This window comes from Cervus canadensis, chromosome 1 (assembly GCF_019320065.1).
Source record: "Cervus canadensis isolate Bull #8, Minnesota chromosome 1, ASM1932006v1, whole genome shotgun sequence".
Classification (NCBI taxonomy): Eukaryota; Metazoa; Chordata; class Mammalia; order Artiodactyla; family Cervidae; genus Cervus; species Cervus canadensis.
The window spans coordinates 18,325,784-18,352,263 of record NC_057386.1 but is presented as its reverse complement, the minus strand read 5'-3'; the positions used below and the strand labels follow the sequence as shown (position 1 = coordinate 18,352,263).

The 26,480-nt window shown below is 40.3% G+C and overlaps 1 protein-coding gene across 8 annotated transcripts in view; it reads right to left on the bottom strand.

Annotated features, from left to right (window-relative positions):
- Window positions 1-588: 588 nt before the first annotated feature.
- Window positions 589-26,480, bottom strand: part of GPATCH8 (G-patch domain containing 8) — a 90,661-nt gene continuing 64,769 nt past the window's right edge. For 7 of the 8 annotated variants that reach the window (XM_043466760.1, XM_043466790.1, XM_043466775.1 and 4 more), the window contains 5 exons: window positions 22,709-22,852; window positions 20,001-20,037; window positions 11,066-11,115; window positions 9,782-9,912; window positions 589-6,732 (listed from right to left, as the gene is read on the bottom strand). In XM_043466760.1, coding sequence (XP_043322695.1) covers window positions 2,826-6,732; window positions 9,782-9,912; window positions 11,066-11,115; window positions 20,001-20,037; window positions 22,709-22,852 — 4,269 coding nt within the window. In that variant the 3' untranslated portion in view covers window positions 589-2,825. The remainder of the gene's footprint in view (window positions 6,733-9,781; window positions 9,913-11,065; window positions 11,116-20,000; window positions 20,038-22,708; window positions 22,853-26,480) is intronic. The other variant, XM_043466768.1, reaches the window with a different exon arrangement.

Sequence of the window (26,480 nt, the reverse complement as noted above, 5' to 3'; positions counted from 1 at the left end):
GATAGAGAATTGTAACTGCTCAGTAACAATTAGCACATCCTTCCTTTTACCAGGTAGCTCTCTAGCACTGTACTCTACATAGTAAAGTGTTGAGAATAACTCAGGACTGGTACTGGAGGACTCAGGACTCTGGAGGGGAAGGCTAGGCAGGTGACTCAACTCATTGCCCTGAAGTCCACTCAAAAACCCCCAAATCGGGATTTCCCTGGTAGCCGTGATTAAGATTCCGTGCTTCAACTGTAGGAGACACAGGTTCAATCCCTGGTCAGGGAACTAAGATCTTGCATGCCACCCAATGCAGCCAAAAAGAAAAAAAAAATAATCTGGGAGAGTTTGTGGAAAGGAGGTATACATTCCAAGACATCTACATAAAACTGACAGAAACTTAACCATCACTTCCTCCCACAACATAACCTTTCCCCTCTACTTGTGCAGGGTGAGCTTTGAGAAGCACAATCTAAACATCATAAACAGCTGGTTCATAAAAATCTATCCTTTGATCACTTCATACAAGATGTTATTTGTGACCCATAACTCCATCCCTTCCCCACCGAGTGGATGGGGCAACAATCACGACAAACTCTAAAGTTTCCACAAATCATTGGTTTATTAGAAAGTTCCTTTCCCTAATTTTACAGCGTATATATCTCTATCATATGTGATAAAGTTAAATACAATCTGTTATGCTTGTAAGTAAGGATAGATTATTTTGTTTTTCCTTTTTTTTAGTTTTAAAATCACTATTGTGGAAATTAAAGGAAACTGCCCCCAGGAAGGTAGAGAGGCAGCCAGAGTATGGCTCAATCTACAAGCTAACGGGAAGCAGCACAAAAATGTTAATACTGTATTATTTAAATATTTACATGGGCTGAAAGCAAAGAAAAATGAGTCCCTTCACTTCAAGCAGATGATTTCATTTTCCAGTGCTATTTATCAAAAAAGTGATGCTTCTGAATCAGATGAGGAGCACTGAACAGGTAGAAGGCTCAACAGAGTCTTCGTTTGCCCAGCACTTGCTTGACATGAACGCAAAGCCTTTCTGTCTTGGAAACTGAAGAAAGGCAGAACACGGAGCCCTGGCCCACATACATAGGGTTTTGTTTTTTCTGTCAGGTGACCACCCAACCAATTCTAGCCACAGGAGTAGGTAGGGAAATGCCCCACAGGGAAGTTCTAACTACATCAAAGAAGATGAGATCTACAAGATGAACACCTTTGGGTCATTGTATTAATTAGGACTGAGAGCCAGGTGAACGATAAGGAGGAAGAGGAATTCAGGTGGTACTTCCTCTGCTAAGTGTCATGGGAGAAAAGAAAAAAGGAATCTTTACTGCTTAAACTAAGCTGGGTAGAGGCATAGAAACTATGAAGCAAAAAAATCTGCAGAATCTAACAATGTGCTCACCTCTCAATAAGAGGAGGAGGAAGACCGTCCCAACTCTACCACACTCCAGTTTACTTCTACTTCAGTTTCTAGCCAACCCAAAAGGCACATTAAAAATTTTTGTCAGAGGGGGCTAAGTACTAGGAAGGCAAATGGACTGCCTGGGACAGGCACCGTGGAAACCCAGGAATCCCCCAGGACAATCACTTTGAATCTCACTGCTTCCAGAGAATAAAGCTCTTGAATCTCTCTCTCCTCCTTTGTGGGGCCCACCAGTTTCTCTGTATGAAACGCAAACCACGTAAGGGAGACTGTCAAAACTATTCCTCAACACCCCTAGCTGACCACAGCCCGTTAGTTCAAAACTCCCAGTACTGGCGGCACCACTTACTGCAAATTATGTCTCAGCAAAAAAAAAATGTTAAGCAATGTTCCTCTTTTTAACATTTTATGCTTCATAACTTCAAAAAATACATGAGCTTGATAAAATATACATGCTTAGTCATTTTTGCATCTAGCAGAAAACAAATACTTTATTTTTTGTCTGTTTTCATTTGATAACCTTTAAAGTTTCTTAATTCAACTAGGGCAAACATATTTACACAAAGCCACCAGAACAAGGATCACTTAAAGAGCCAGATGTAAAAAATATTATTGCAGTATACTACAAATATGGAACCTTTTTTATATGAGCTACAAAAAGCAGCATTTACGTTTATAGAGTTCAGTGCAATTTTTTACATTAAAAAAATCTATAAATTAAGAAGGAAACATCAACATGACAGAAGAAAATACACCCTTCAGACACATGAGCTCCTCTCTGTTCCGCAGCTTCTATTCATGATACGATCTTCTTTTCTGGGATATGCAGATGTCTCTTCTGGGATGAGGGACACAAGGACAACAGTGCCAAATGTGTGGCTCTGTTTGTGTGGGAAGTGGATCAAATGACAGGCTGAGTGGCATCTGGTTCCAGGTCAGACTCCCTTTCCACCTCACCCGGGATAAATAAGGTCACCAAGGTCAAAGACACTGAGAAGGCAGGACCGCATGGACAACCCGCCAGCCAGAGAGGAGGAAAATGTTTTAAAATTTACACACAGAAGTGCAGAGGATAAAAAGTAGAGGGAGGAGGGGAGAATCTAAACTCGACAGTTTGGGGGTGTTGCCGAAGAGGGGTGGGCAGCACTTACTGTGTTCCCAGCCTAGAAACACAGGAGAGGGAGGGACAAACAGAAAAGGAAAAAGGGAAAAAAATCCCTGATAGTAAACCCAAAGCAAACCTCAAATCTAAAACCACCCCTGCAAGCCAAAACTCAATTCTTTGGCTGTCAGACACTGCCCTTTCCAGCTTCTACTTGCTGGTATTAATGGCTCGACACCCCAAGGGAAGATGCATGGGTCACCTTCCCTGGCCCCATCTGGGCTCCTACCCCCTGACTCATGTGCCATGGCTGGGAGGGTGCTGCAGGTCCTGCCCTGAGAAGATGGGGTGAAGCAGTGGGTGAAGGTGGAGGGCAGTGGCAGCTGCTGCAGCAGGCCGGGGAGCCAGCAGGGTAGGGTAGAGGGCAGCGTGTGGAACAGGGTGGAAGGTGAAGGGCCCGGGATGGATGGCCGAGGCGGGAATGATGTGGATGGGGTGGCTAGCCAGAAAGGTGGCGGGATGACCAGGGATGATGGAGTGAGTGAGGTGGGACAGGGAGATGGGGGTCAGGTGGGGCTGGGGGATATGATGCACCTGGGCCAGGGGCTGGGGGTGAGGGTGGGGGTGAATGCCAATGGCGGCAGCAGCTGCGGCGGCATGGTGCTGCAGGATGGCGTGCTGCACAGTTGTGATGGACGTGGCAGAGGCCGTGGCCGGCTGCTGAATGTGGATGGGCTGCAAGGCTGGAGTGGCTGGGGCCAGGGCAGCCGAAGCGGGGAAGGCCTTCACCTGCTTGGCCAGAAGCTGCTGCTGGATGTGCTGCTGCGCGGCCTGCTGGAGCTTGCTGTACTTCTCCATCTCCTCGGGAGTGAAGGTGATGGGCTGGCTCTCCAGGGGGGCGAGGGATGCATCCTCGGCTCCCTCAGCCGACTCAATACTGGGTTCCCCACTGGGCGGTGCGTAACCGGGGAAGGGCTCGAGGTCTGATGCTATAGGCAGCAAGCTGGACTCCACAGGGCCTGGCTGACTGCCACTATCCAGGGATTCAAGGGTATCCCCATCACTGGGGTCAGGGAGGTAGTTATGGGAGATGGATGGGTCCCCAGGATAGCAGTCAGAGTGCACTGGGGTGCCTAGTGGAGCCACAGGGTGATCAGCAGCAGCTTCTTCAGACTTTGGCTCTTCTGGGGGTGGGTCTGATAAGGGGCCAGCTGTTTCCTCTGAGGGGAACTGATGTCCAAATGGGGCATCACTATTCCCTGGAGGCCCTTCTTCTGTCTCTGACTGTTCTTGCTCCTCTCCCCTTTCTAAGCCAGACTCTTCACATTTCTTGGCGTTGGGCTTTCGGGTAGCTGGGAGCTTCCCTATCAGAGGGAGGACAGGCTTGTTGCCAAGAGAAGGGGGGAGCTTGGGTCCAAAATAACCTTGTGGGGGGTCCTTGAGCTTGAGCCCGGCTTTATTAGGGGTGGCCAGCACCTCCTCACTCAAACTGGGTTTCCTCTCCACTTTCCTTGACTGAATCTTTTCCAGTAGCAGCTTGGCGGTGACGGAGTTCTTGTCTTCAGGGCTGCAGTCACCTTCTGACCCTCTTCCTGGGCCAATGCTGCTGTTCTGGGAGGGTGGGCCTATCCCCTTACCATCATCTCCTCTGCTGTCTTCTTTCTTCTTCTCCCCAGGACCTTCTCCCCGGCCTGATCGGAAGTAGTGGGGAGACTGGGAGCGGTAGATCTTAGAGCGAATGAAGTCTCGACGACCAGAACGCCTCTCTTCAGGGCTCTCGTGCCCCCACGACCCCTTCCTGGAGCCTGACCTCTGTGAAGGGCTCCGGGTGCTGCGGCTGCGGTCCCGGCTGTAGCTCCGACTCCGCTGCCAGCTGTGGGCGGTGGTGCTGCGGCTTCTCCTTTTGCTCCGGCTGCGACTACAGCTGCTGCTGCGGCTGCGGCCCCTGGATCTTGAGCGCTCTCTGGTATGACTCCGAGATCGGCTTCGGGACTGGCTGCCACTGAGGCTATAGTCATCATCAGAAGATGAATATTTGTGCCGCTTGGACCGGTGCTTGGAGCTGGCATAGTCTGAGTCATCAGAGTCGTGGGAGCGCTTGGAGTGCCTTCGTGACCGGTCACTATAGTCACTATAGCTGTCATCAGAGTAACTGTGTTGTCTACTATAGCAGCTCTGGTCTGAAGAAGCATCTGAGCTACTGGAGTAAGAGCGCCGGGAGGAATGGCGAGAGGAATGGTGCCGGCCAGACCGTGAGCGGCTTCGGGAATGCTCACTGCCTGACTCCTCCTCTTCCTCTTCCTCCTCCTCCTCCTCCTCACTGTACTGGGATGGAGACTTCTGGTGCAGCCGGCGTGACGACGCGTCATCACTGTCCTCGTCTCCACTACTGGGTCGACTTCGACGGCTGGATCGGCTGCTCCGCTTGGTGCCAGCTCTTCGCTGGCAGGATGACGTGGGAGGTTCACCCCTGTGTTTCCTCCCACCATGATCCTGGGCGCTCCCGCTACCTCCACCTTCATCCTTCTTGCCACTGCTTCCTTCTTCAGCTGGAAGGGACCTCCGCTGGGAATCATCCTGGGCTCGCCGCCGTCTTCTTGGTGGTGCAGGGCTACCACTACCAGGGGGTTCTGGTTTGGGCCCCCGTTCAGAATCTGCTGGGGCTGATGACTTATTCTTTTTTCGTTTTCGCTTCTTGCGCTTCTTAGACTTCTCCCCAGATTCTGCCTTAGAGCTTTTCTCTTCTGGGTCAGCCCTGTGTTTCCGTTTATGTTTGCTGGATTTTTTGTGCTTCTTTTTCTTTTTGTGTCGGTGGGACTTCCCAGATCGTTCTTTCTTGCTAGGAAGGCTTCTCCCTGTGTCTTCTGTCTCTGATCCATGGCTACCCCCAGGCTCCTGCTTATTTAGGCCACTACAGGCAGCCCCTGAAGCAGGTGCATCGATTCTGCCTCCTGAAGAATGCTGAACACTCTCTTCCTCCTCCTGGCTTTTATGTAGCTCACTAGGATCAAGGCCTTGGAGATGGTCCTTTGAGGAGCCTCCTGTGTCCTTTGGCTTTTCCATCCCTTTTGCTCTGGCATCTTTGTTCCTTGAAAGCTTAAAGTCAAAATACAAAGGGTTACAACTGTACGAAATGGAGGGTTCTGCCTTCGTGAAAATTAACAGTTCTGACGGCCACTGGAGGGCAGTGCTTTCATCTTTGCTTAAAACAGGAAAGAAAGGACCGGTTGGATGTTTGGGTCCCTCCCGACTTTCTTTCCCTGCTGGAGTAGCCTGAGAAGTTTCTTTAGGAGGGTCAGACTCACACATTTGGATCTCTGAATCCTTCTGACTCTGACTCTCTAAACTATGCTCACTTACATCCCCCACTGAGGGCTTCTTTGTCTCAGCCTTGCTTCCAGGCTCTGAGGGCTCAGTCGCACTGGCTTCCATCTGCTGTTCAGAGATTTCACTAACTGTCTTTTCTGCTCCTTGGCTTGCTGTCACCTTGATGCAGCCTTTAGGCTTGGGAGAACTACTTTTTTTGCTGTCTAGGGCATTCTTTGGGTGTGTACTAGTATCACCTTCCATTTGTTCACTGGCTCTCATAAAGAGTAGAAAAGGAAAATTAGGTTTTACTTTGCAGTGTGCTGGGGGGATGTAGTGGTAATACTCTGGCTCTGTAGCCCCAGCTCCTTCTTCTCGCTTCATTCTTTTTAACTTAGATAATGTTGAGGCAAGGGACCCTCCGTCCTGAGGGTCTTCATCCTCTTTTTTACCATCAAGATTACTGCTACCATCAGAATCTCCCACCTTCTGCAGTCCCTGGTCTGTACCCTTTTCATCAGCTTTTGTTCCATCTTCAGAGGTCCCTTCCTCTGCGTGGTCCTTGAAAACTGATGCTATTGATTCGAGTTTGACAGGAGCCTTCTTGGCAAAGGAAAATGACACTCCCAATTTTTGCAGTGGGGTCCCTAGATTATTCTTAATGCCAAAGCTGATGCCTTGAGAGGCTGGCCCAGGAGCCTGTGCCAGCCCAGTGGTATTACTGATTTGTACTGCAGTGAATGGGCCTCCTTTATCTGTGGAGAATTCAGATCCCAGGCCACAAGTGGCAGTGGTACTTGCGCCACTGTTTGTTGCTGATTCTTCTTTCTCATCATCTCCACCTTCTTCATCTACAGCCACTGTGGTTGGTCTGAACATGGGACCACTTCCAGGTGCACTACATAATGGGTTTAGAAAAATGAGAAACAAACAAAAAAACAGGTTTAGGGGTACATTTCATACTACTTTATTTTTTCGGCCATGCCACGAAGCATGCAGGATCTTAGTTCCCTGAGGAGGGATCAAACCCATGCTCCCTGCAGTGGAGGTGCAGAGTCTTAACCACTGGACCACCAGGGAAGTCCCTCATACTTCTAAAACATTTATCTCTTATGTTTGGCCATTCATCACAGGCAGATCTTAAAGACACTGAATGGCAGTCCTTCCTCAGCCCTATGCTAACGAAAGGAACTTGCTCAGTAAGGTAAGGCAAAGTCTCATACTGCTAATCTATTAAGCTACATTCACAGGGATAGCCAGTTACTGCTGTTTCTTCCTAAGCTGTCTAAATACTGAGGTTTACCTCACAATTTGAATACATGATCATTACCATTTCGCATAGCCCACCTGTCTTGTATCTGTTCCATCCTTTACATGTGTTTACTGTACCATCCTACCCATCAGTATGCTACCAAACATATGGCTGAAAATTTATTCCCAAAGGCTGCACAGTTCACCCTTGAATGATATGGGTTTGCAGATTTGAAATGCAAGGGCCCACTTATACAGATTTTTTTTTAGTATATACATGTCACACAATTTGCAGCTGACTGAATCTTTGGATGTGGAACCGCAAATACAAAAGACTGACTATAAAGTTATACACAATTTCTGACTGTGTAGGTGTATGAGTTTGTGTGGGGGCTGGGGTCATCAGCACCCCTAACCTCCACATTGTTCAAGGATCAACTGTACTTTGTACAGTTAAAAAACAAAACAAAACAAAAACACAACCCTCAATTTCTTCTCTGCTTTCAAATTTCAATTTTTTAAAAAATTGAAGTCAGAAACCTCCACTGTGCTGCTCTCTGATGGTCTGCGGTTAGGTTAGCACGTCTGTTACAGAAACGAACAGTCTGTGTCTATCTCCTGGCACCACGTCCAAGCATTTGCTTTGGTTTTGTGACACCTTCTGGGCACTCCATACTACGATCATAATTCTATCAAGTTCTTTCTCAGCTTTGAAAACAGAAACATCAAGGAGCCTCAGAGCCAGTGTTTTAAACTCCTGTCATGTCTGAAATTTTTAGTGTGTGGGTTATACAGGTATCTCTCAAGCCAAACTCAAGAACTGAAGACAATTATTTGGATGAAGTCCTCTTAATCTAAACCCTAACTACTAGCTGTCCTAAACTCAGGGACCAAACATATTCAGATAATACGGTAACCCCTTTGCTATCCGAACTCTTGTTATTGGAAGATGGAACCCACCTGACTGGGGTAGCAAGAGATACTCTCACTGTGTCACAAAATCTGCCCCTCTCCCCCCGCCCCGCCATGGCAAAGAAACCTTCAAACTGAAATAAGGGATTTATTGTGACTTTTTGCTTAGTCTTTGCCATGCAACTCCAACAATACTATGGGGTCATGCATTACTCCTAGGACGATGAAATATACCTGATTGGTGGGTCAAAACCTTCTTTTCCCCAAGAGTTTACTTGGTCATCTTTTAACTGTTTATTTCTAAAACAGAACTAATGCTGCACAGTGTGACTGCATAAATATATAAAACAGAACTAAAAGTCACCAATGAAGAAAAACATGTATTAAAATATGTCTGGAACTAAAAAGTGGTCTGGTATATATTTTTTAAGGAAGTATCCTTACAACAAGTCCGAGAGGAATGTATTTATTATATAAAGAACTGCTAAAGAAGGAATCAGAATCAGTTTACAGGCATTGTAACTCAATATTAGAGCTTATGGGTGTTAATTCTGCTTCAAAACTTACACTTATATGTGTTCTCCTCCTTCCTCCAAAACACAAGAGAAGTTAAGGAGTAAACAAGTACCCCAAAATCTAGAAAGGTCACAATCTTGAAAACTCTGGCCTCAACTTCACCATAAACTTTTAAAAGTCACAGTTTTTCTTTCTACCGTAACTAATTCCTCTTGTTCCTGGCCAGCCATTAAAAACAAACAGAGGGACCTAAATCCTTCAGATTGAGGCACATACCTCATGAATTCTCAGATGCTCAAAGACTACGTCCACCAAAGACGAGCTGCTTGGGAATGCAGCTCTAGGTGGGGCTAAGGGTGGCTAATTCCACCTAAGGCTAAATACCAGTCCCATACTTATCATCAAGAACCATGAAGGAACATTAAAAACAATACTCAAGAAGGAAGGAATCTGTAGAGAAATGAACAGAATTTCCTAGGCTTTATTGCTTAGTACTAACTCTACAGTACTGGAAAGACAGTTAAAACACTTAAATATGTGATCCAGGAGAATAAGGTATGTGCTTTTCTACATAAGAATAATATGGGAGGGGAATTCCCTGGTGATCTAGTGGTTAGGACTTTCACTGTCGTGGCCTGGGGTTCAATCCCTGGTTGGGAACTGAGATCCCACAAGCAGAGAGGCAAAAAAAGATGGAGAACGGGAATAACAGTTGCATAATTTACTGATTTACTCAGCATCTTCTATGTGCTAGGAACACTTTTGTAAGCACTTTGATATAACAATGACTTTTCACAACAACTGTAAGAATTAAGTTATTATTATCATTTCCATCTTACAGATAAGGAAACTGAGGCATAGAACTTAGATAATTAAGGTCACACAGATCATAGGATACGGCCTCAGGAGCATATATTCTTTTTTTTTTTTTTTTGGCTGCGTTGGGTCTTAGTTGCAGCATGCAGGCTCAACTGCTCTGATCCATGTGGGATCTTAGTTCCCCTATGAGGGATTGAACCCACATCCCCTGCATTGCAAGGCAGATTCTTAACCACTGGACCATCAGAGAAGTTCCAGGAGTGCATATTCTTCATCACTATATTATACTCCAAGTATAGATATTCTTTTAGTTTGAAAGAAGGATCTATTTAAAATTTAAGGATTATATATCAATTATACTTTAATTTTTAAAAAAAAAGGATTATTAAATTTTTAAATCTTAAAGATTATTAATTATCTGTAAGCCCTCAGAGAGACAATGTCCTCACCATTCAGCTTGTTTTCTTTGCTCTGCCAACTCGTGGAGCCGCCGTAGGGCTTTCTCCTGTTTCTTCTCATCCTTGCGGGATCTTGAGGAGACATTTCGAGCAAACTCTCTCTGCTTGAGATCTTTCAATCTCTGAAGTAACAAAAGAAAGGAACAGGGAGTGGGTGATTTAGAATAACTTGGGGATCCTGAAAGCAAGGCCTTCAGAATTTTTATCCATAATCAACGGTTATAGCATAGTGTAGAATATACATTGTTGTACTCTCTTATGGTAATTGAAAACACAATGGCTGATTACTCTGGGTAAAGCACCTGGAGTATCTGCATTCCTAATTAGGACAGCATACCATTTGCTTTATTGGCCAAAATTAAATAAGTTCGGAAGCAACAAACAAATTTTAGAACACTAGGAGAAAAGAAAAGGGACTATTTAATCACCTGCTCTTTCAGGATGCAAAACTAGACAAATAGAATATGAGTTAAATTGTAATAACACAAGCCAGAGAGAACAGAAAGGGGTTAAGCCAGTACAGAAAATTACCCAGGTGTAAGATCTTAAAAAGCAATGTACAGCTTACATGGGAAGGTTATCTGAATCAGACTAACAAATAGAAAGCCTACTTTGATTTCACCATAAAAAGGTGCTATTCTTTTCATCATGAACAGTTTTCCTGTGAATTAATCAAACCGTCTTCCAATGCTTGCATGTTCAGAGCTCACCAGTCTGACCACTTTCATCTGGTCAGTCTGCTGAAATTAGAAAGTAATAGGTGTGGCTTTTCATTCCTTCATGGCCCCAAGAGGAACAACCAGGGAATGAGATGGGAGAATAGATAAGCCAAAGAATTTATTACTTAAAATCCTGATGAAAGTATGGGTCTTTTATTCTCAGAAGATACTATATGTAATTATCCTTAAAACAGAAACCACCACCAAAAAATAGTAACAGTGTTATGACACACTGATGACAAGAGTCCAGACATATCTGCAATGAAGACAGAACTAAAGTGAGTTCCAATATACTAGATAATATAAAGGCAAACAAACCAAAACAGAACACATACATTAACCTATGCTTTTTACAACAGCATTGAGAAAAGAAATCTGACCCAATATAAAGTGGACATTGCTTTGTGGAAAGGCATGATGCTGAACAGACAGAGGTATTTTCTTATCTAATATTTATGAAATGTGTTTTGAGTATTTTTGAATTGGGAGAGGGAAAGGGTGGAAAGACACACACAGAAAAAGATATACAGCTAGAGACACTAGTAGAAAAACTCACTCTTGTGATCTGCGCTCCCAAATTAGAAGGATTTGCTTTCAATACATCAGCTGAAAATGTCACATCACAAAGAAAAAAAAAGTAAAAAATAAAACAAGAGTGGAAGAGAAAAAAAATAAAGCAAGCATTACTACACAAGCTCTCTTAGTGAATCTGCAAACTATTATTCTGAACAATCAGGGACAAAGCCATCAACTCTAAAACGTTTGAGAGGGAAGCACCTGCACAAAACATGTATGTGTACATACACACAGACTGACACAGTAATAATGCCTTCTAGATAAATGGAACTGTCTCCATTCCTTTAGGAAAAATGGTTATAGAACTTTAGGAGAGACCACTGCAGTCTAAAAGTAGTTAGTCTTATTTCATTTACCTTTATTTGGGGGATGTTCAAGCAACTGACAGCTGGCAAAATTGTTTTACCGAGGGTGGCTGCTCAGAATTAAGCTTTTTATAAAAAACACCTCAAGATGAAGGAGCAACTATTTTAAATAAACATGAATTCCAAATTTCTCTTTCCAAGGAGAAAGGGGCAGAGAGAGTCAATCTGTCAGGTCTATTGAATGATTATTTTAGGCTACAAACCTAGTTTTTTTCCTGACCCAAACACTTAACAGGCTCTCTGGCCAAGATTTAAATAGAATGTCGTATGTTTTCTCATTTCTACTGTCTTTTCTCCAGCCACCTCACAGGCCTGGAAAAATCTCCCCATGCCCAGTCATTCCCTTCCCTCTTCCACTTTTAGGAGTTATTTCCCAAACTACAGGACCCTGTCTAAAAAATAAGCATTTTATCAAGTCTTGAGTCTCCAGGCCAAGTCAATGATTTCCAGTCATTCAGCAGCCACTTGGTACAAACTTGAAGGGACAGACTATTTCAACATCATCCTGAAGACATTCCATCTCAAATTCCCACCCACCACAATAATTAGGAGTAGGGAAGGAAGAAAATAGGATGATAATCAATAAAACAAGTGCAAATCCCAATCCTATACAAGGTATAGGCCAACACTCCCAGATCACCTCTATAAACTCTATGGTCAAGTCTGGGGTTTTAAAATGAGAATTGGGAACCCTAGAATTCTAACCCAAATCTTACAGGCAAGACTTGGCAACTTTCCCAAACCCAAAATGTGTATTTGAGGTCTCTCTTAGATAAGGGTGTTCTGATGGTAAAAATGGATTCCTAACCCCAAGTCTCTTCTTTCTATTCAGGGTCAAACTGAATTCCCCTCACAAAGTTTCTATTGTTCCCTACATAAGACGGGATTCTTTTTCTTTCTGAACTGTCTTATTCGCACTTTGTTACAGCGCTCACCTAGCAACCATCATTTTGTCTGACTACTTATTCCTGTCTTTCAGAAGGGCAGTATGCCTAAAATTTCAGTTTCACCTCTCTGAGCTCAAAATCCCTCATTAGAAAAACAGGGCTATATAGCAATAGATTAACAAGATTAAGTGTCAAAATAAATACATGTAAAGCACTTATTTATGTCTAAACTGTTCAATTCTGCTCCTTCCCCTGTATTTGGGGCAGGAACTATGGCTTAACTTTATAATCAACCCTGCATTGTTAAGGAGCAGCACTAAACCCACAGCCTGCATCTGTGGCAGGTGAATAATTTGGCTTAAACACTGGATCCTTGATTTGCAACAATTTTTTTTTTGTTATCATCTGTAGGAAAGTTTGGTATGAAATATTTTCCTGTATTTACTAGAGACGTAGTCAAGTTAAATAACATGGTTTTCCTAGGAACTACTCTGATATAGTAAGGAAGGCTTACTCGTTTTTTCGTCTGGCCACACTGCTTGGCATGTGGAAGGTTAAGTCCCCAGTCAGGGTCTGAACCCAGGCCCTGGCAGTGAGAGTGCTGAGTCCTAACCACTGCACTGCCAGGGAATTCTCATAAATCGCAATCTTTAGAGAACCAAAAGGTCAGAATTTTAACCCCCTTAACTTCTGAACAGAATTGGACCAATGGCAAAAAAAGGTATTGACCAGAAACTTCTCAATTTCCAATCTAAAAAGTAATTTTTTATAAAGGTATAAGACCCTAATTCGGAGTCAGTTTTCCAAAGTTGCCTATTTTATTTCAAAAGGCTACCAAGCTTGGCTCATTTGTCACTGAACACCCATATGAAATTCCCCCTGTGACCTGTATTTTTACTTTCCACTTGAATTCTGAGGGGGAACTCAACTTTAGATAACCTTTTTTTAAACAAAAATAGAGGAGCAACATACCTGTCTGTCAAAGAAGACAGAGTTCCAGTAAGGAAACCAAAAAGTACAGATGTGTCATCAATCCAAAACTATTTTCAAAGGCTGAGCAATTCCATACTGTACACACAAATTCAAGTTAAAACCTTCAAACTAGCACACAGTTTAATCTGAATGGATCTCATTAATCATTTAGGTGATTCCAAAGCTACTGTGTCCTATATATTATCTCTTAAAATTATAAAGTATAATTTCTGAAGAAAATTGCTAATAAATTTACTTATTTATTGAACTGTTAATGCTTATTAATATAAATTTAAGCCATATAACACAATTTTAGCTGGAAAATATTTGATTCAAAGGAAAGGAGACCAAACCCCATTCATAATGAAAGGGTTTGAAGATCCTGTTTTTCTAAAAAATCAACAGCAAATGTCCAAAAAAGTATATACACTTGTGGCAGAGCACATAATTTCTCATTGATTTCAATAACATGGTAGCTGGCGTTTCCATTAAATTTCCCAAAAGACCAGTAGAGGGACGAACTTAACAAATAACCCAGCACTTAAAATATCCATCCACAGTTGGGCTAAAGACTACTTCAAATGTAAATGACATTTCCAGTTCTTAAAACCGGCTAAACCGCAGTGTACTGGCAGAAAAATATCTGCTCCAGACACAAAATCCTGCTCCACCTTTCAACTCTGAACAATTAAACCAGGGAAATGAGAATCTGGAATCTTACCAGGTTTTTAGTGCAGGTGATAAACTTGCCCACATTACTGATAGTGTGGAGCGTCAACAGTAAGGAGTGGTGATGCATGTGAGCCAGGAATGAGTGAGCCACATACTTCTGCACACTGTTTTCCCTACCAACAAAAGATAGTAAGGACCTCAATCTAATAAAATACTTTTTATATCTTTTGATGCTACACTTCTCTCTTGAACCACAACAAAATTTGATGCTAGAAGCTTATATTTGATTGAGTATACGTCACTAGGAATAAATCTATTATCTTTCAAGTATTTAAAATTATTGCACTTTAAAGAATAAAACCATTATTTCCATGTGAAGAGAATTTCAGGCATTAGAAAATAGGCAGAGAGTATTTTCTATTGCCACTAAACATCTTATGTTCCAATATACATGCAATTCTAGAGAAACTGAATTCTATCTCTTTGGGGTAAGATGATTATCTGGGATTTCTTTCTCTCACCAGACAGCAACCCCGCTCTCCAAGAAACAGACTGCTCTTAGTCTTCCTTCATAACTAACCCTCCAACACACACACCTTATCTATGGTACAGAAGACATGCTCAATAAACACTTATCAACATGGCTTCAGTTTTAAAATTAGTTGCTGGGAAAGGGAACATAAACACATACTTTCATATGTTATTTGTTGGTTCATGAACAGAGATGGAAAATAGTGAACAAAGAAGCAGTGGTTGTTTGTAACTCAATCTGTTTTTTTGCCCAAACATAATTCAGCCTTTTTTGAGCTTCAACTACTCCCTTTCCATTATGTCAATGATCCCACATACCCCTAAATCCACGGCTCTTCTCCCCACTGTTCCCAGCCTCTCTCCAATGACAGAACATTAACGAAGAACATCTCTCCTCTCCCAACCTGGAGCAGTCATGCTGCAGTTACTTGGCCAACTCAAGAGTCAGTGTGTGTGATGCCTCTGGGTGAGCCAGTCCAGGAAATCACCATCAGGGAGGAAGGGAAAAGACCGGCAGAGAACACAAAGAGCCTCAGCAGTAAACCACTCAGGGAAAAAAGATTCAAGTTGAAAGGTTAAGGAAATCCAAGTTACTGGGCATTAGGTGTAAATTCTTCTTTTAGCACGTGAGTATCAGTAAGTGATGAAAATGAGTTTTATTCAGTAAAACAGAAACCCAAATGTTTTGTAACAGAAAACTAAAACTAAGGCTGATTACAGATACTGAAAAAAAAAATCAGAGGGGAAAGAAACAGTATACATTTTTTTTGGCTAAGTAAATAATTCTAATTAGTCATTTATGCTAATACGTAATTTGTGCACAATTACTCTGAAACACAGTAACTTAATATCATTTGGTCAATGTCAAATTAATCTGTCATAAAATCACTGCATTATATTTATGTTCTGAAATTCAGCAAAAGCCTTAAAAGTATGGTATTAATAGCATCATGTGTATAATGCTTTAAGGTATTTTCCACACACCCATACCTAAACACACACATCTACGTACATGAAGTCACCATCATCACTACCAAAAGTTAACTTTGATAATGAAGTTTTAAAAAATAATTCTATTAATATGTATTTCACATGTCATAAAATTCATCCATTTAAAGTGTAAAATTTAGTGGGTTTATTAGCATATTTTCAGAGTTGTGCAACCAGTAGCACTAATTTTAGAATATTTCCATTATCCCCAAAGGAAAACCCAACCATGAGCATTCATTCCTCATTGTCCCTTTCTACCCAGTCTGTGGAAACCTAAACTACATTCTCCATAGATCTGCTTATTCTAAACTTCTCATGTAAACAAACTCATACAATATAAGGTTTTTTTTGTGACTGGCTTCTTCCACTTAGCATAATATTTTCAAGATTCATGCATGCTGTATTTATCAGTAAGTCATTCTATTTTATTGCTGAATAACATTTCATTGCATGGCTGTACCATATCTTGTACATCCATCACTTAATGGATATTTCAGTTGTTTCCACTTTTTGGTCACGATGAATAGTGTTGCTGGAAACAAACCTGTACAAGTTTTCGTGTGCACATTTTATTTCTCTTGAGTATGTATTGGTCATATGGTAGGTTTATATTTAACATTGTGAGGAATTATCAACCATTTTCCACAGGGGCTGCACCATTTACAACCCCTCTAACAGTGTAGAAAATTTCTAATTTCTCCGTATCTTCTCTAGCACTTTCTCTCCCTCTTTCATTTCGGCAACCTGAGTAAGTGTGAACTGGTATACCATTGCGATTTTGCAGATAACAAGTTTTAAGAACATCTATGTAATCCTTGAGATCATAGCTGAAAACAAAGATCTGCCCTCTATGTAAAATTTGAAGGAGCATAATTCAGAAGAGCTGGTTAGGCCCAAAGCAAATGAAACTGCAACATCCTATTTCAGAGTTCTCTTTTCAGTAATATCTTTCACAAACTTATCATTCCTGAAGTTGCTTTAACTTTTCAGACTACAACAGAACATATAGCCTCATATGCCGGAATCTCCCATGGTGCACCACTGTGATGAATGTATGTTTACAGGAGCAGAAAACCAGTTTAAAGCTACAGAATGTAAATAAGGCAGAATCACTTCTATTCACTTTGGAACTGAGTGCCAAAAGGAAGAACAGACTTAGAAATACATCCTAACAGTATTAGAATTCAGGGTTTACCAGTAACCTTAGCTTCGAAAAGGTCTGCTTAGGGTTACCCCTGATCACAAAAAACAGATACCTTCTCTGAAGAGACACAGAATTTTCCAAGATTAACTATGCTGTGATGGCAGGGTTTAAGAAGGAGTATTTTCAACAAAAGCAGAGGTGGTGGCTAAGATTTAACAGGTGAAAAGGCTCAAATCATGCTCAGTTTTTGGGAGACTGGCCAAATGAAGTCATTCTTTTATTAACTAAAACAGTCCCAAAGAAAATGACATCCAGAGCAGTACAATACACAACTGAACCTAAAATTTTCACCTCTCTGCTGTAGGTTATTAAAATACAACTACAATATGCTTAAGTTCTGAGATACATTCCTCTCATCACATTTGCTTTTGCTTCTCAGAGAAAAATCTCTTCAGAAGTGAACTGTGCTCTTTAAGTCAATATTTATAAAGCTTTGGCATTCATGAATACTGTATGATTTTCCTAACCTTTTTCACATTTTTACAATAATCAATTTATGATTTTTCTAATTTATAATTTTCTATAAACACTTCAAATATACAGCAGCTATGAAATATCTTCATGGTAGCTAATCTTAGTGGTTTCACTTAGAACAATCTTTTTCTTTTTACTTTAGTCTGAGAATTATCTTTTGTCACCTTGCCTTTTTAGTTTTGTTTTTATTGATACTTTTCTGTGTCCCATCCACCATGACCCCTGCATTGAATATCATAAGTTGCACTGAAAAAGGAATACAGTTACATTTCATCAAATCTGTGATGTCTTGCCAGAGGTTCAACTGGCTTTGGTGTGCTTACTGTCCTGATGTAATAAGTGCCAAGCACAGAGGACTGAATGTATCTTGGCAAAAACTGGACCAGTAAGTAGTGAAATTTCAAGTGGAGAGTATACCAAACTTGAATGAAGCCCATGTGAAGTCCAAAAATGATCATTCCTTCCATCACCAAACAATTTCTCAGAAAATACTTCAATTCAGAACCTATTTTATTTTTGAGAGATGAGGAAAACTCTTTTAACATTTCTGTTTTTTGGCACACATTACCGGGTGCTAGTTAACTAAAAGCAAGCACTGCTGTCACAAAGTCAACAGTTTAGACAAAGTTAATTTAAACCATGTAGTAGTTATAGATTCTACTCTGTACAGTTCAGAATAGAGAAGTCACTAATACCTGTTACAGGCTTAAATGGTTTAGTAATTTAGTTCAGTCATTTATAAAGTTCAGGAAACCATTATTTTTACAGCTAAAACAGACCTTGGTATTTCTTTTTTTTAAAAAAGTAGAATTGTACAGGGGTTTTCATACTGAAGCTACTTTAGCAGGAAGAAGAGGCAGGCTGAAAGCATTCTTTACTCTGATGGAGATACTGATTCTTTGAACAAGTTAAAGGAATTTCTCAAGGCTGCTTTACAGTTCCAGGTTTTGATAACTGGATTCTACTACCGCATGGTTTTGAAACTGCAAGGAAGCTGTCCCAACACTAACCAAACAGGAACAAGCAGGGGTCTTTTCAATGTGCTTCTTCCCCAGCATCAACTACAACCTGTGGAGGCTTGTGTGGAGATGAGGGAAAGGTATAGGCCTGGGTCACAAACTTAAATGTTTAGAGGGATTTGGCAGGTAACATAATGAGTCACACAGGTTGGGAAAGATGAAGCGGAAACCATATATAATTGGAGAAGGAGCACATGTGTTTCTAAAGAGAAGGTAAGCTTTCAGCTTTAGCCAACTGTTATGTTGATTACGTAGGCCCAATGTTCTCAGAAGCTTCAATTTTTCAAGATAAGTCAAAACCTGAATTATATAACATCTCATTTTAAAAAGTTGGGAATCAACTGAAATTAAAGGAGAAAGAACTACCACCACAAATAGCAGACAAAACACAGCTGACCCTTGAATAACATGGGTTTGAATTGTGCAGATCCACTGATACGTGGATTTTTTTCAATAGTAAATACTACAGTACTATATGACAGGATTTTCTCAATAGCAAATACTACAGTACAATAATAAATACTACAGATCTGGGGTTGGTTGAATCCAAAGATATGGAACCATCGATAGGGAGAAAAATCTCAGATACGAAGGGCCAACAACAAATCTTACACAGATTTTCGACTGCATGGAGGGCTGGCACCCCTAATCCCATGTCGTTCAAGGGTCAACTGTGCATGCATCTGGGGGAATTTGTGATCTCTAGCTTATATACTGGAAGCTAGTGAGGAGGGCCCCTTAGTGGCACAAATAAAAGAGTAAGACTGGAAGAATCCTGAATAAGTAACAAGGCACTAACAAAGCAAAACTAAAACACATCAGTGTTAAAATAATGCACTAACCACTGTGCTGCTACAAATTTACCTCTGGGGAAGAGACTATTCTTTGGAGTTTGGAATTTAAACCTTGCAAGGCTAAAGAAAATGGTTTCCACTGTATATCCATTAGCAGATATGTGTTTTTAAAAGCTATGTAAAATAAAAAGGCACAGAGGTAGAGATGGAGAAGTGTTTTGCTTCACAGTCAACTTTAACTTTTACAACTAAGCCAACAAAGGTAGAAGATGAATACTAACGTTTATTGAACACTCAGGCATATTAAACTAACTTACATAAAAATGAATCACAGATTGGATTACCTCTTGAGAAATGGAAGGCTTATCCTTGGAGATCTCAAAATGTACAAAATTATCACTATTAAACAGTGTTAAACTGCTAAAAACAGCCAAAATGTCTAAGTAGGATTTTCATCTCTGAAAATCAAGCTGGGTTATAATACTTGCAAATTAATGACTCTCTTCACAAGATTATCTTAGAAAACTGAGAAAAACTAGTGAATAGTAAATAGTGAATGTACACAGCACCAAGGAGGTGGGGAGGATTAAAAAAATCACCACAAATGAAGGTGACCAATAGATCCTTTTTGAGAGACTGTGTGTGCGCGCTACACTGCTTCAGTCATCTCCAACTTTTCACGACCCCATGGACTGTAGCCCACAAGGCTCCTCTGTTCATGGGAGTCTCCAGGCAAGAATACTGGAGTGGACAGCCATTATTCTCCAGGGGATCTTCCCAACCCAAGGGTCAAGCCCGTGTCTCTTATGTCTCCTCCACTGGCAGGCAGGTTCTTTACCACTAGCAATTATTTGTGCTTAATAAAGATAAGGGCTTGTTCAGGATCCTACCTATACTAGGAAGTTTACCACTAGCATAATAGATTATTTCTCTGGAAAGTTTTAATGGTGAAACTTTGATAGAAGATGCAAACTATGGATTACTAATACAGGGTTGAATGTACTTACCTATTATCTCAGATTCATAATAATCCTGTGTGCCTGCCTGGAAGACAAGACAGGGTGTCTTTATGATTTTAGAGCATAAATTTGGAAAATGGTAGGTCCATTTGTATGGTAAGTTCATGTCCATCAAAGAGGAATGAAAAATAGGACCTATCTCCTCTTCTTAGAAGTTATTTAGCTGTTTTGTACTAAGGTCAATTAAAGTCTCCTTAGAAATCCTAAAGGCAGGAAAAAGTAGAACTGTAATAACAAACTTATACTGCATCTGTTCTTTGTTTAATATCTAAGATGGGATTTTGATCAAGATGAAGAAATCAACTTACATGCATTCACTAATCATACCAGCTAAAGATTTTTTTTGCCAGACCAGGAATCACAGATATATTTTATATTAATGGATAAGGTAATTCAAATAAGAAATCCTTAATTTTTTATTTTCATTTTGATGATATTCTAAAACAGAGTAATAAATGAATATCCGAGATCATTTAGATGAGCACAGTATAAATGTTTACAACTGGGGGCTTAAAATGATAGAAACTGGTCTGTACCAAACAAAGGCCACACAGTTTCATGGGTACTTGAAAGTTTTTCAATAGTTCTAAGAGAAGAGAGTTTCTCAATCTCAGCACTACTGATCAATATTCTGAGCCAGGGAGCTCTCTGTTGCAAGGAGCTTTTCTGTGAATTTTAGGATGTTTAGCAGCATCCTTAGTCTCTACTCACTAGGTACCATTAGCACCATCTCTCTAGTTGTGATAATCAAAGATGTCTCCAGACATTGCCAAGTGTCTCCTGGGAGACAAAACCTTCCTAGGTGAAGAATCACTACAGAAGAGAAAAGTGGTGAGAGAACTGAGTCCACACAAGGTGCACAGGAGAATAAACGTGTGAAATTCAAATGAACCAGAGCTATAATAATTTTACTACTCTCAAACTGAGAGCACATCACTAAAAATCATCATCCATCACATTAATTATCGTCAATGTGAATTTTATTAGTTTTGACGTTTTCTCAGATTTAATTTGCCAATCTGTTTTGCTCTGACAGAATTTTTTTCCTGCTGAAAGCAAGTCAACACATGATTCAAGTTTGAATTACACTTCCTTGTTCATTTTTTTCTAAGAAAGGGAAGTCAAGAAACTTATCAACTAGAAATGTAGCCTCTCTTAATATTCTTTTGGTGTCTAAAGTTTCTTCTGGAGTCTTAACTTTTAAAAAATGTTTTATTTTATATTGGAGTATAGTTAATTTGTAATGTGTTAGTTTTAAGTATACAGCAAAATGATTTAGTTACACATATACATGTAACTATTCTTTTAATTTATCAAATACAATTCTTAAAGAAATCTCTTAAAGAAATTCTCATGAACCCAAAATGGTAGACATATATTTAGATGCTAAATATCTTTGTTAATTCCAGAAAACGAAACAAAAACAAAAAAAACTCCCAAATTTGACTTACACACACCAAAAAGTTAAAAAAAAAACTATTGGATACAATAATTTGGATCCAATAAATTGGATGCAACAGTCACTGTAGCATTTGTCTTTCTTGATATATGAGTCTTTGAAATAGTACGGTAATTGCTAATATGTCTTGTTCATATATATGCTCTCTTTATTTCTTTTCTTCAAATCAAGCAGAGCTGACAATATATTAAAACAATGTCCAAAGTTGCATATAAAGTTGAAAAGTTGTCTTCAATACAACTCTATTAATGGCAGATTCTTAAATCTTAAACTGGTTAGGTGTGGTTAACTACAGAACAGATTGCTGCAAAAAAGTGGAAGACCACAACCAGCTTATAAACTATTGCTATGCTAGTAAAAGAAAACTTGGTCAAAGCTTGCCTTTTACATGCACTGAAATGGTTGGTTGGAAGATGAAGCAAAGATCAGAAAAACGGTTCAACATGTCCAGTTTATAAGAGCACTTCAGCAATCAATGCTCATAAATCTTACAAATTTATCAAATATAACCACTGTGCCCCCGAAGACCTGGCAAGTTCTGCTAAAGTCACCTACAATCAAATGTCTCAAAATTCTTTAATAAGCCAGAATTGTCCTACAGTATGTTTAAAGATTCATTTCCTCTTTCTAAAATCCCCCAAGGAAATTATTGCACCTTCTTTATGCTGGTAACTAGTTAGGAACAATTTACTTTTCTAAATCAATGAATGGGAAGAAAGAAAAAAAGGCCATTAAGAAGGTGTAATTCATTTTTCAGCAAGCTCTTCAACATGCAGCATCAGAATTTTTTGTTAAAATTACAATAGCATCTAACTTTATTTCCCTTCTCAAGATTTATCTATCTTACAAGGTATACCAAGTAACAAAATGACTTACTGATAGGAAATACCCAACACAGCATGAATTCTTAGATAACAGAAGATGAAATGACCAAAGCCTGAGATAACTGTTCAAAGTTTAACAAATTTAGGAACAGGGTGAAAGGGAAACAAATCTCCCAGTGATCCTTAGCTGAATTATCAAACTAAATGCAAATTTAGAAACCATTCAAAGCCAAAAATTTTGTGCATGAAGCTCACAATTCTTCACTCTACAATCTTAGAAGGATGAGGTCTATGTCAGGACTTCTGTCACTGAAAAAAATTCAAGTCAGTCAGACAATCTCAGATAAAGACAGGCAGATACAAGAAACCACAGTCAACAAGTTTTGGGGCGTATACTCATAACTATTCCTCACCTGCTTGTGTGCATGATCATAGGAGTTGATATGGTTGTCAAATTCCTGGTGTTTCTGATACTGCTTATCACAGAGTTCACAGTAAAAGTTGGCTCTAAGGTCTTCCAACGCTTTGGCAATGGCCTTCTCTTTGTCAACATAATCCTACAGGAACCACAAAATAAAACAAACAAACAAAAAAAAAATGAACTTGGTGAATGTTATAAAAAAGCAGTCTTATTGGAAGAGAGAAAAAGGGCTTTTCATAACATTTAATGGTACCAGTTAAAGTCAGATAGAACACAAGTAGCAATTTGGTGGGGTAATTAGTGTGTGGTTATACTAAGAGCTGTCTTCAAATAAAAGTTGAAAGACCTTAATTTCACCTTCGCTTTTGGCAGTCTGGTGGATTAGATACTGTGGCATCCCCTACTCCTATCCCTGGCTAAAAGCCCCTCAACCAACCAGATATTATAAAACACAATTTTCACTGTATTGCAGGAACCATAGAAAGAAAAGTAAATCCCCAGAGGGACAATCAAAGAAGAAAAAAAAACAAAACAAAATTTAAAAATCAGCTATGACCTGAAACTGAAATTAGAGCTGTGATGGGCAAGGGCTTGCCTTAGGACATACGGGTGACAATGTGGCTTAAGGTTTGAGCAAAGTGGTGCAGCTAAACCTGAGAAGCCTCACTAACAAGAAAAAGAACCTGGAAGTGGGCTGGAAACTTCGGTGTCTCTGGGTCTTGGCAGAAGGGATAAAAAATGTTCTCAGAAAGCATCTTCAATTTTGGTCCCCAATTTTTCCCTAGATTAGGATCAGCAAAACAGGAGTTATAATCAAAGATTACTACACACATAAAAGGAAATAAATCTATCACAAGCAAGAGTCACAAAAAATAAGTAACAGATTTAAGCCCCCAAGAACTCAGATTTTGGGATATTCTATTATAGAATATAAAGTAACTATAAAATGTTTAAAATATAAAGTGGAATTACAAATATGAGGAAACATAAAACACTATTATAAAAAACAAAACAAGACCAAAAAACTATGCAAATTGCAGAAAGAACCAAATGAGATTTTTACAACTGAAAAACCTAATTGTAAAAAGTTTTTTAATGAATTAACTATTTAGGGGATGGTCTAAAAGAGAGTCAAGAAACAGCTCAAATTAGATGTAGCAGGGGTGGTGAAAATGTTCTGGAATTAGACTGCAGCAATAGCTGCATGACCTTGTGGAATATACTAAAAACCACTGAACTGTACAATTTAAAAGGATGAGTTTCATGGCAGGTGAACCACATCTCAACTGATACGACGGCTGAACACTTCTCAGAAGGGACAGAAGACAGGATGTCACAGGTACATGAAGCACAAGGTACACCACACAGGTTAAATGAAAAAGAAGCACCTAATACTCGCTAGTGAAACTCTAAGTTATGGGATCAAAGACAATGAAATCATAAAACTACTCAGAAAAAAATTAAGGATCACCCATAATCAGACTGATAGCAGATTCAAAAGCAATTTAAAAAAAAAGATAGAAAACAGTATGCTTCAGTGTGAGAGAAAACATTTTTAATTGTATACCAAAAGAAAATTGGTTGAGAAATGATGAAATAAAGGCATTTCTAGATAAAAAGAGAATTTACCAACAGATTCATTAAAAAGGACCTTCCTAAAGCAGAATTTTCGAAATCATATGTTGTGACCCACTAGTAGGTCATGACATTGATTTAGTAGACTGTAACAAATAGAAATATCATGCTGTGGAACTGCTGCAACTCAATATGCCAGAAAGTTTGGAAAACTCAGCAGTGGCCACAGGACTGGAAAAGGTCAGTTTTCATCCTAATCCCAAAGAAAGGCAATGCCAAAGAACGTTCAAACTACTGCACAATTCTCAGTACTCATCTGAGTACTGCACAATTCTACTGCACTCATCTCACACACATGACGGAAGTGACTTAGCAGCAGCAGCAGCACCACACACTAACAAAGTAATGCTCAACATCCTCCAAGCCAGGCTTCAACAGTACGTGAACCATGAACTGCCAGATGTTCAAGCTGAAGTTAGAAAGGGCAGAGGAACCAGAGATCAAAGTGCCAACATCTGCTGGATCATCGAAAAAGCAAGAGAGTTCCAGAGAAACATCTACTTCTGCTTTATTGACTATGCCAAAGCCTTTGACTGTGTGGATCACAATAAACTGTGGAAAATTCTGAAAGAGATGGGAATACCAGACCACCTGACCTGCCTCTTGAGAAACCTATATGCAGGTCAGGAAGCAACAGTTAGAACTGGACATGGACCAACAGACTGGTTCCAAATAGGAAAAGGAGTATGTCAAGGCTGTATATTGTCACCCTGCTTATTTAACTTATATGCAGAGTACATCATGAGAAACGCTGGGTTGGAAGAAGCATAAGCTGGAGTCAAGATGGCCGGGAGAAACATCAATAACCTCAGATATGCAGATGACACCACCCTTATGGCAGAAAGTGAAGAGGAACTAAAAAGCCTCTTGATGAAAGTGAAAGAGGACAGTGAAAAAGTTGGCTTAAAGCTCAACATTCAGAAAACTAAGATCATGGCATCTCGTCCCATCACTTCATGGCAAATAGATGGGCAAACAGTGGAGCAGTGTCAGACTTTATTTTTTGGGGCTCCAAATATCACTGCAGATGGTGATTGCAAGCCATGAAATTAAAAGACGCTTACTCCTTGGAAGGAAAAGTTATGACCAACCTAGACAGCATATTGAAAAGCAGAGACATTACTTTGCCAACAAAAGTCCGTCTAGTCAAGGCTATGGTTTTTCCAGTGGTCATGTATGGATGTGAGAGTTGGACTGTGAAGAAAGCTGAGTGCTGAAGAATTGATGCTTTTGAACTGTGGTGTTGGAGAAGACTCTTTTGAGAGCCCCTTGGACTGCAAGGAGATCCACCCAGTCCATCCTAGAGGAGATCAGTCCTGGGTGTTCATTGGAAGGACTGATGCTGAAGCTGAAACTCCAATAGTTTGGCCACCTCATACAAAGAGTTGACTCACTGAAAAAGACCCTGATGCTGGGAGGGAATGGGGGCAAGAGGAGAAGGGGACGACAGAGGAGGAGATGGCTGGATGGCATCACCAACTCGATGCACATGAGTTTGAGTAAGCTCTGGGAGTTGGTGATGGACAGGGAGGCCTGGCGTGCTGCGATTCATGGGGTCGCAAAGAGTCGGACACGACTGAGTGACTGAACTGAACTGAACTGAACAACACAGAAGGGTGAGAAGCGGAAAGGAGTGATACATGATTGCTTTGCTAGCCTTTTATAGCAGAGTAGGTGCCATTACTCTCATGAGCAGCTCCTTCTAGTTAACAGACCTAAAGATAAATCTCATTGCAAAGGTTCTACAATCGGTTTTTTATTTGGTTTAGTATCTTTTGGACACTTTCAAAGCGTCTCTATCATCTAACATCTCTCTACCACTTCTCAAGTTGAGCTACTTAATTAGTAAGCAAGAAAAGGTTGCTGTATTTTGTGGAAGGCCAGTACTGAACTAGTTTGGACAGACTAGTTAAGATTGAAAAATGAATATGTGGCACATTATGATGCCCAATTTTCCTGAAAACTAAGGTGCAGATATATGATCTACCATCTCTTCCTGTGAAATGTATTTTCATGAGACTTTGATTCAAAAGTGAGCCGTACAAAAAGAAGTGCCAAGTGGAATCCATCTTCTAGCAATGGTGGCTGCAAAAGCATATTGATTACAAGAGATTCCTTATTGTATCTCA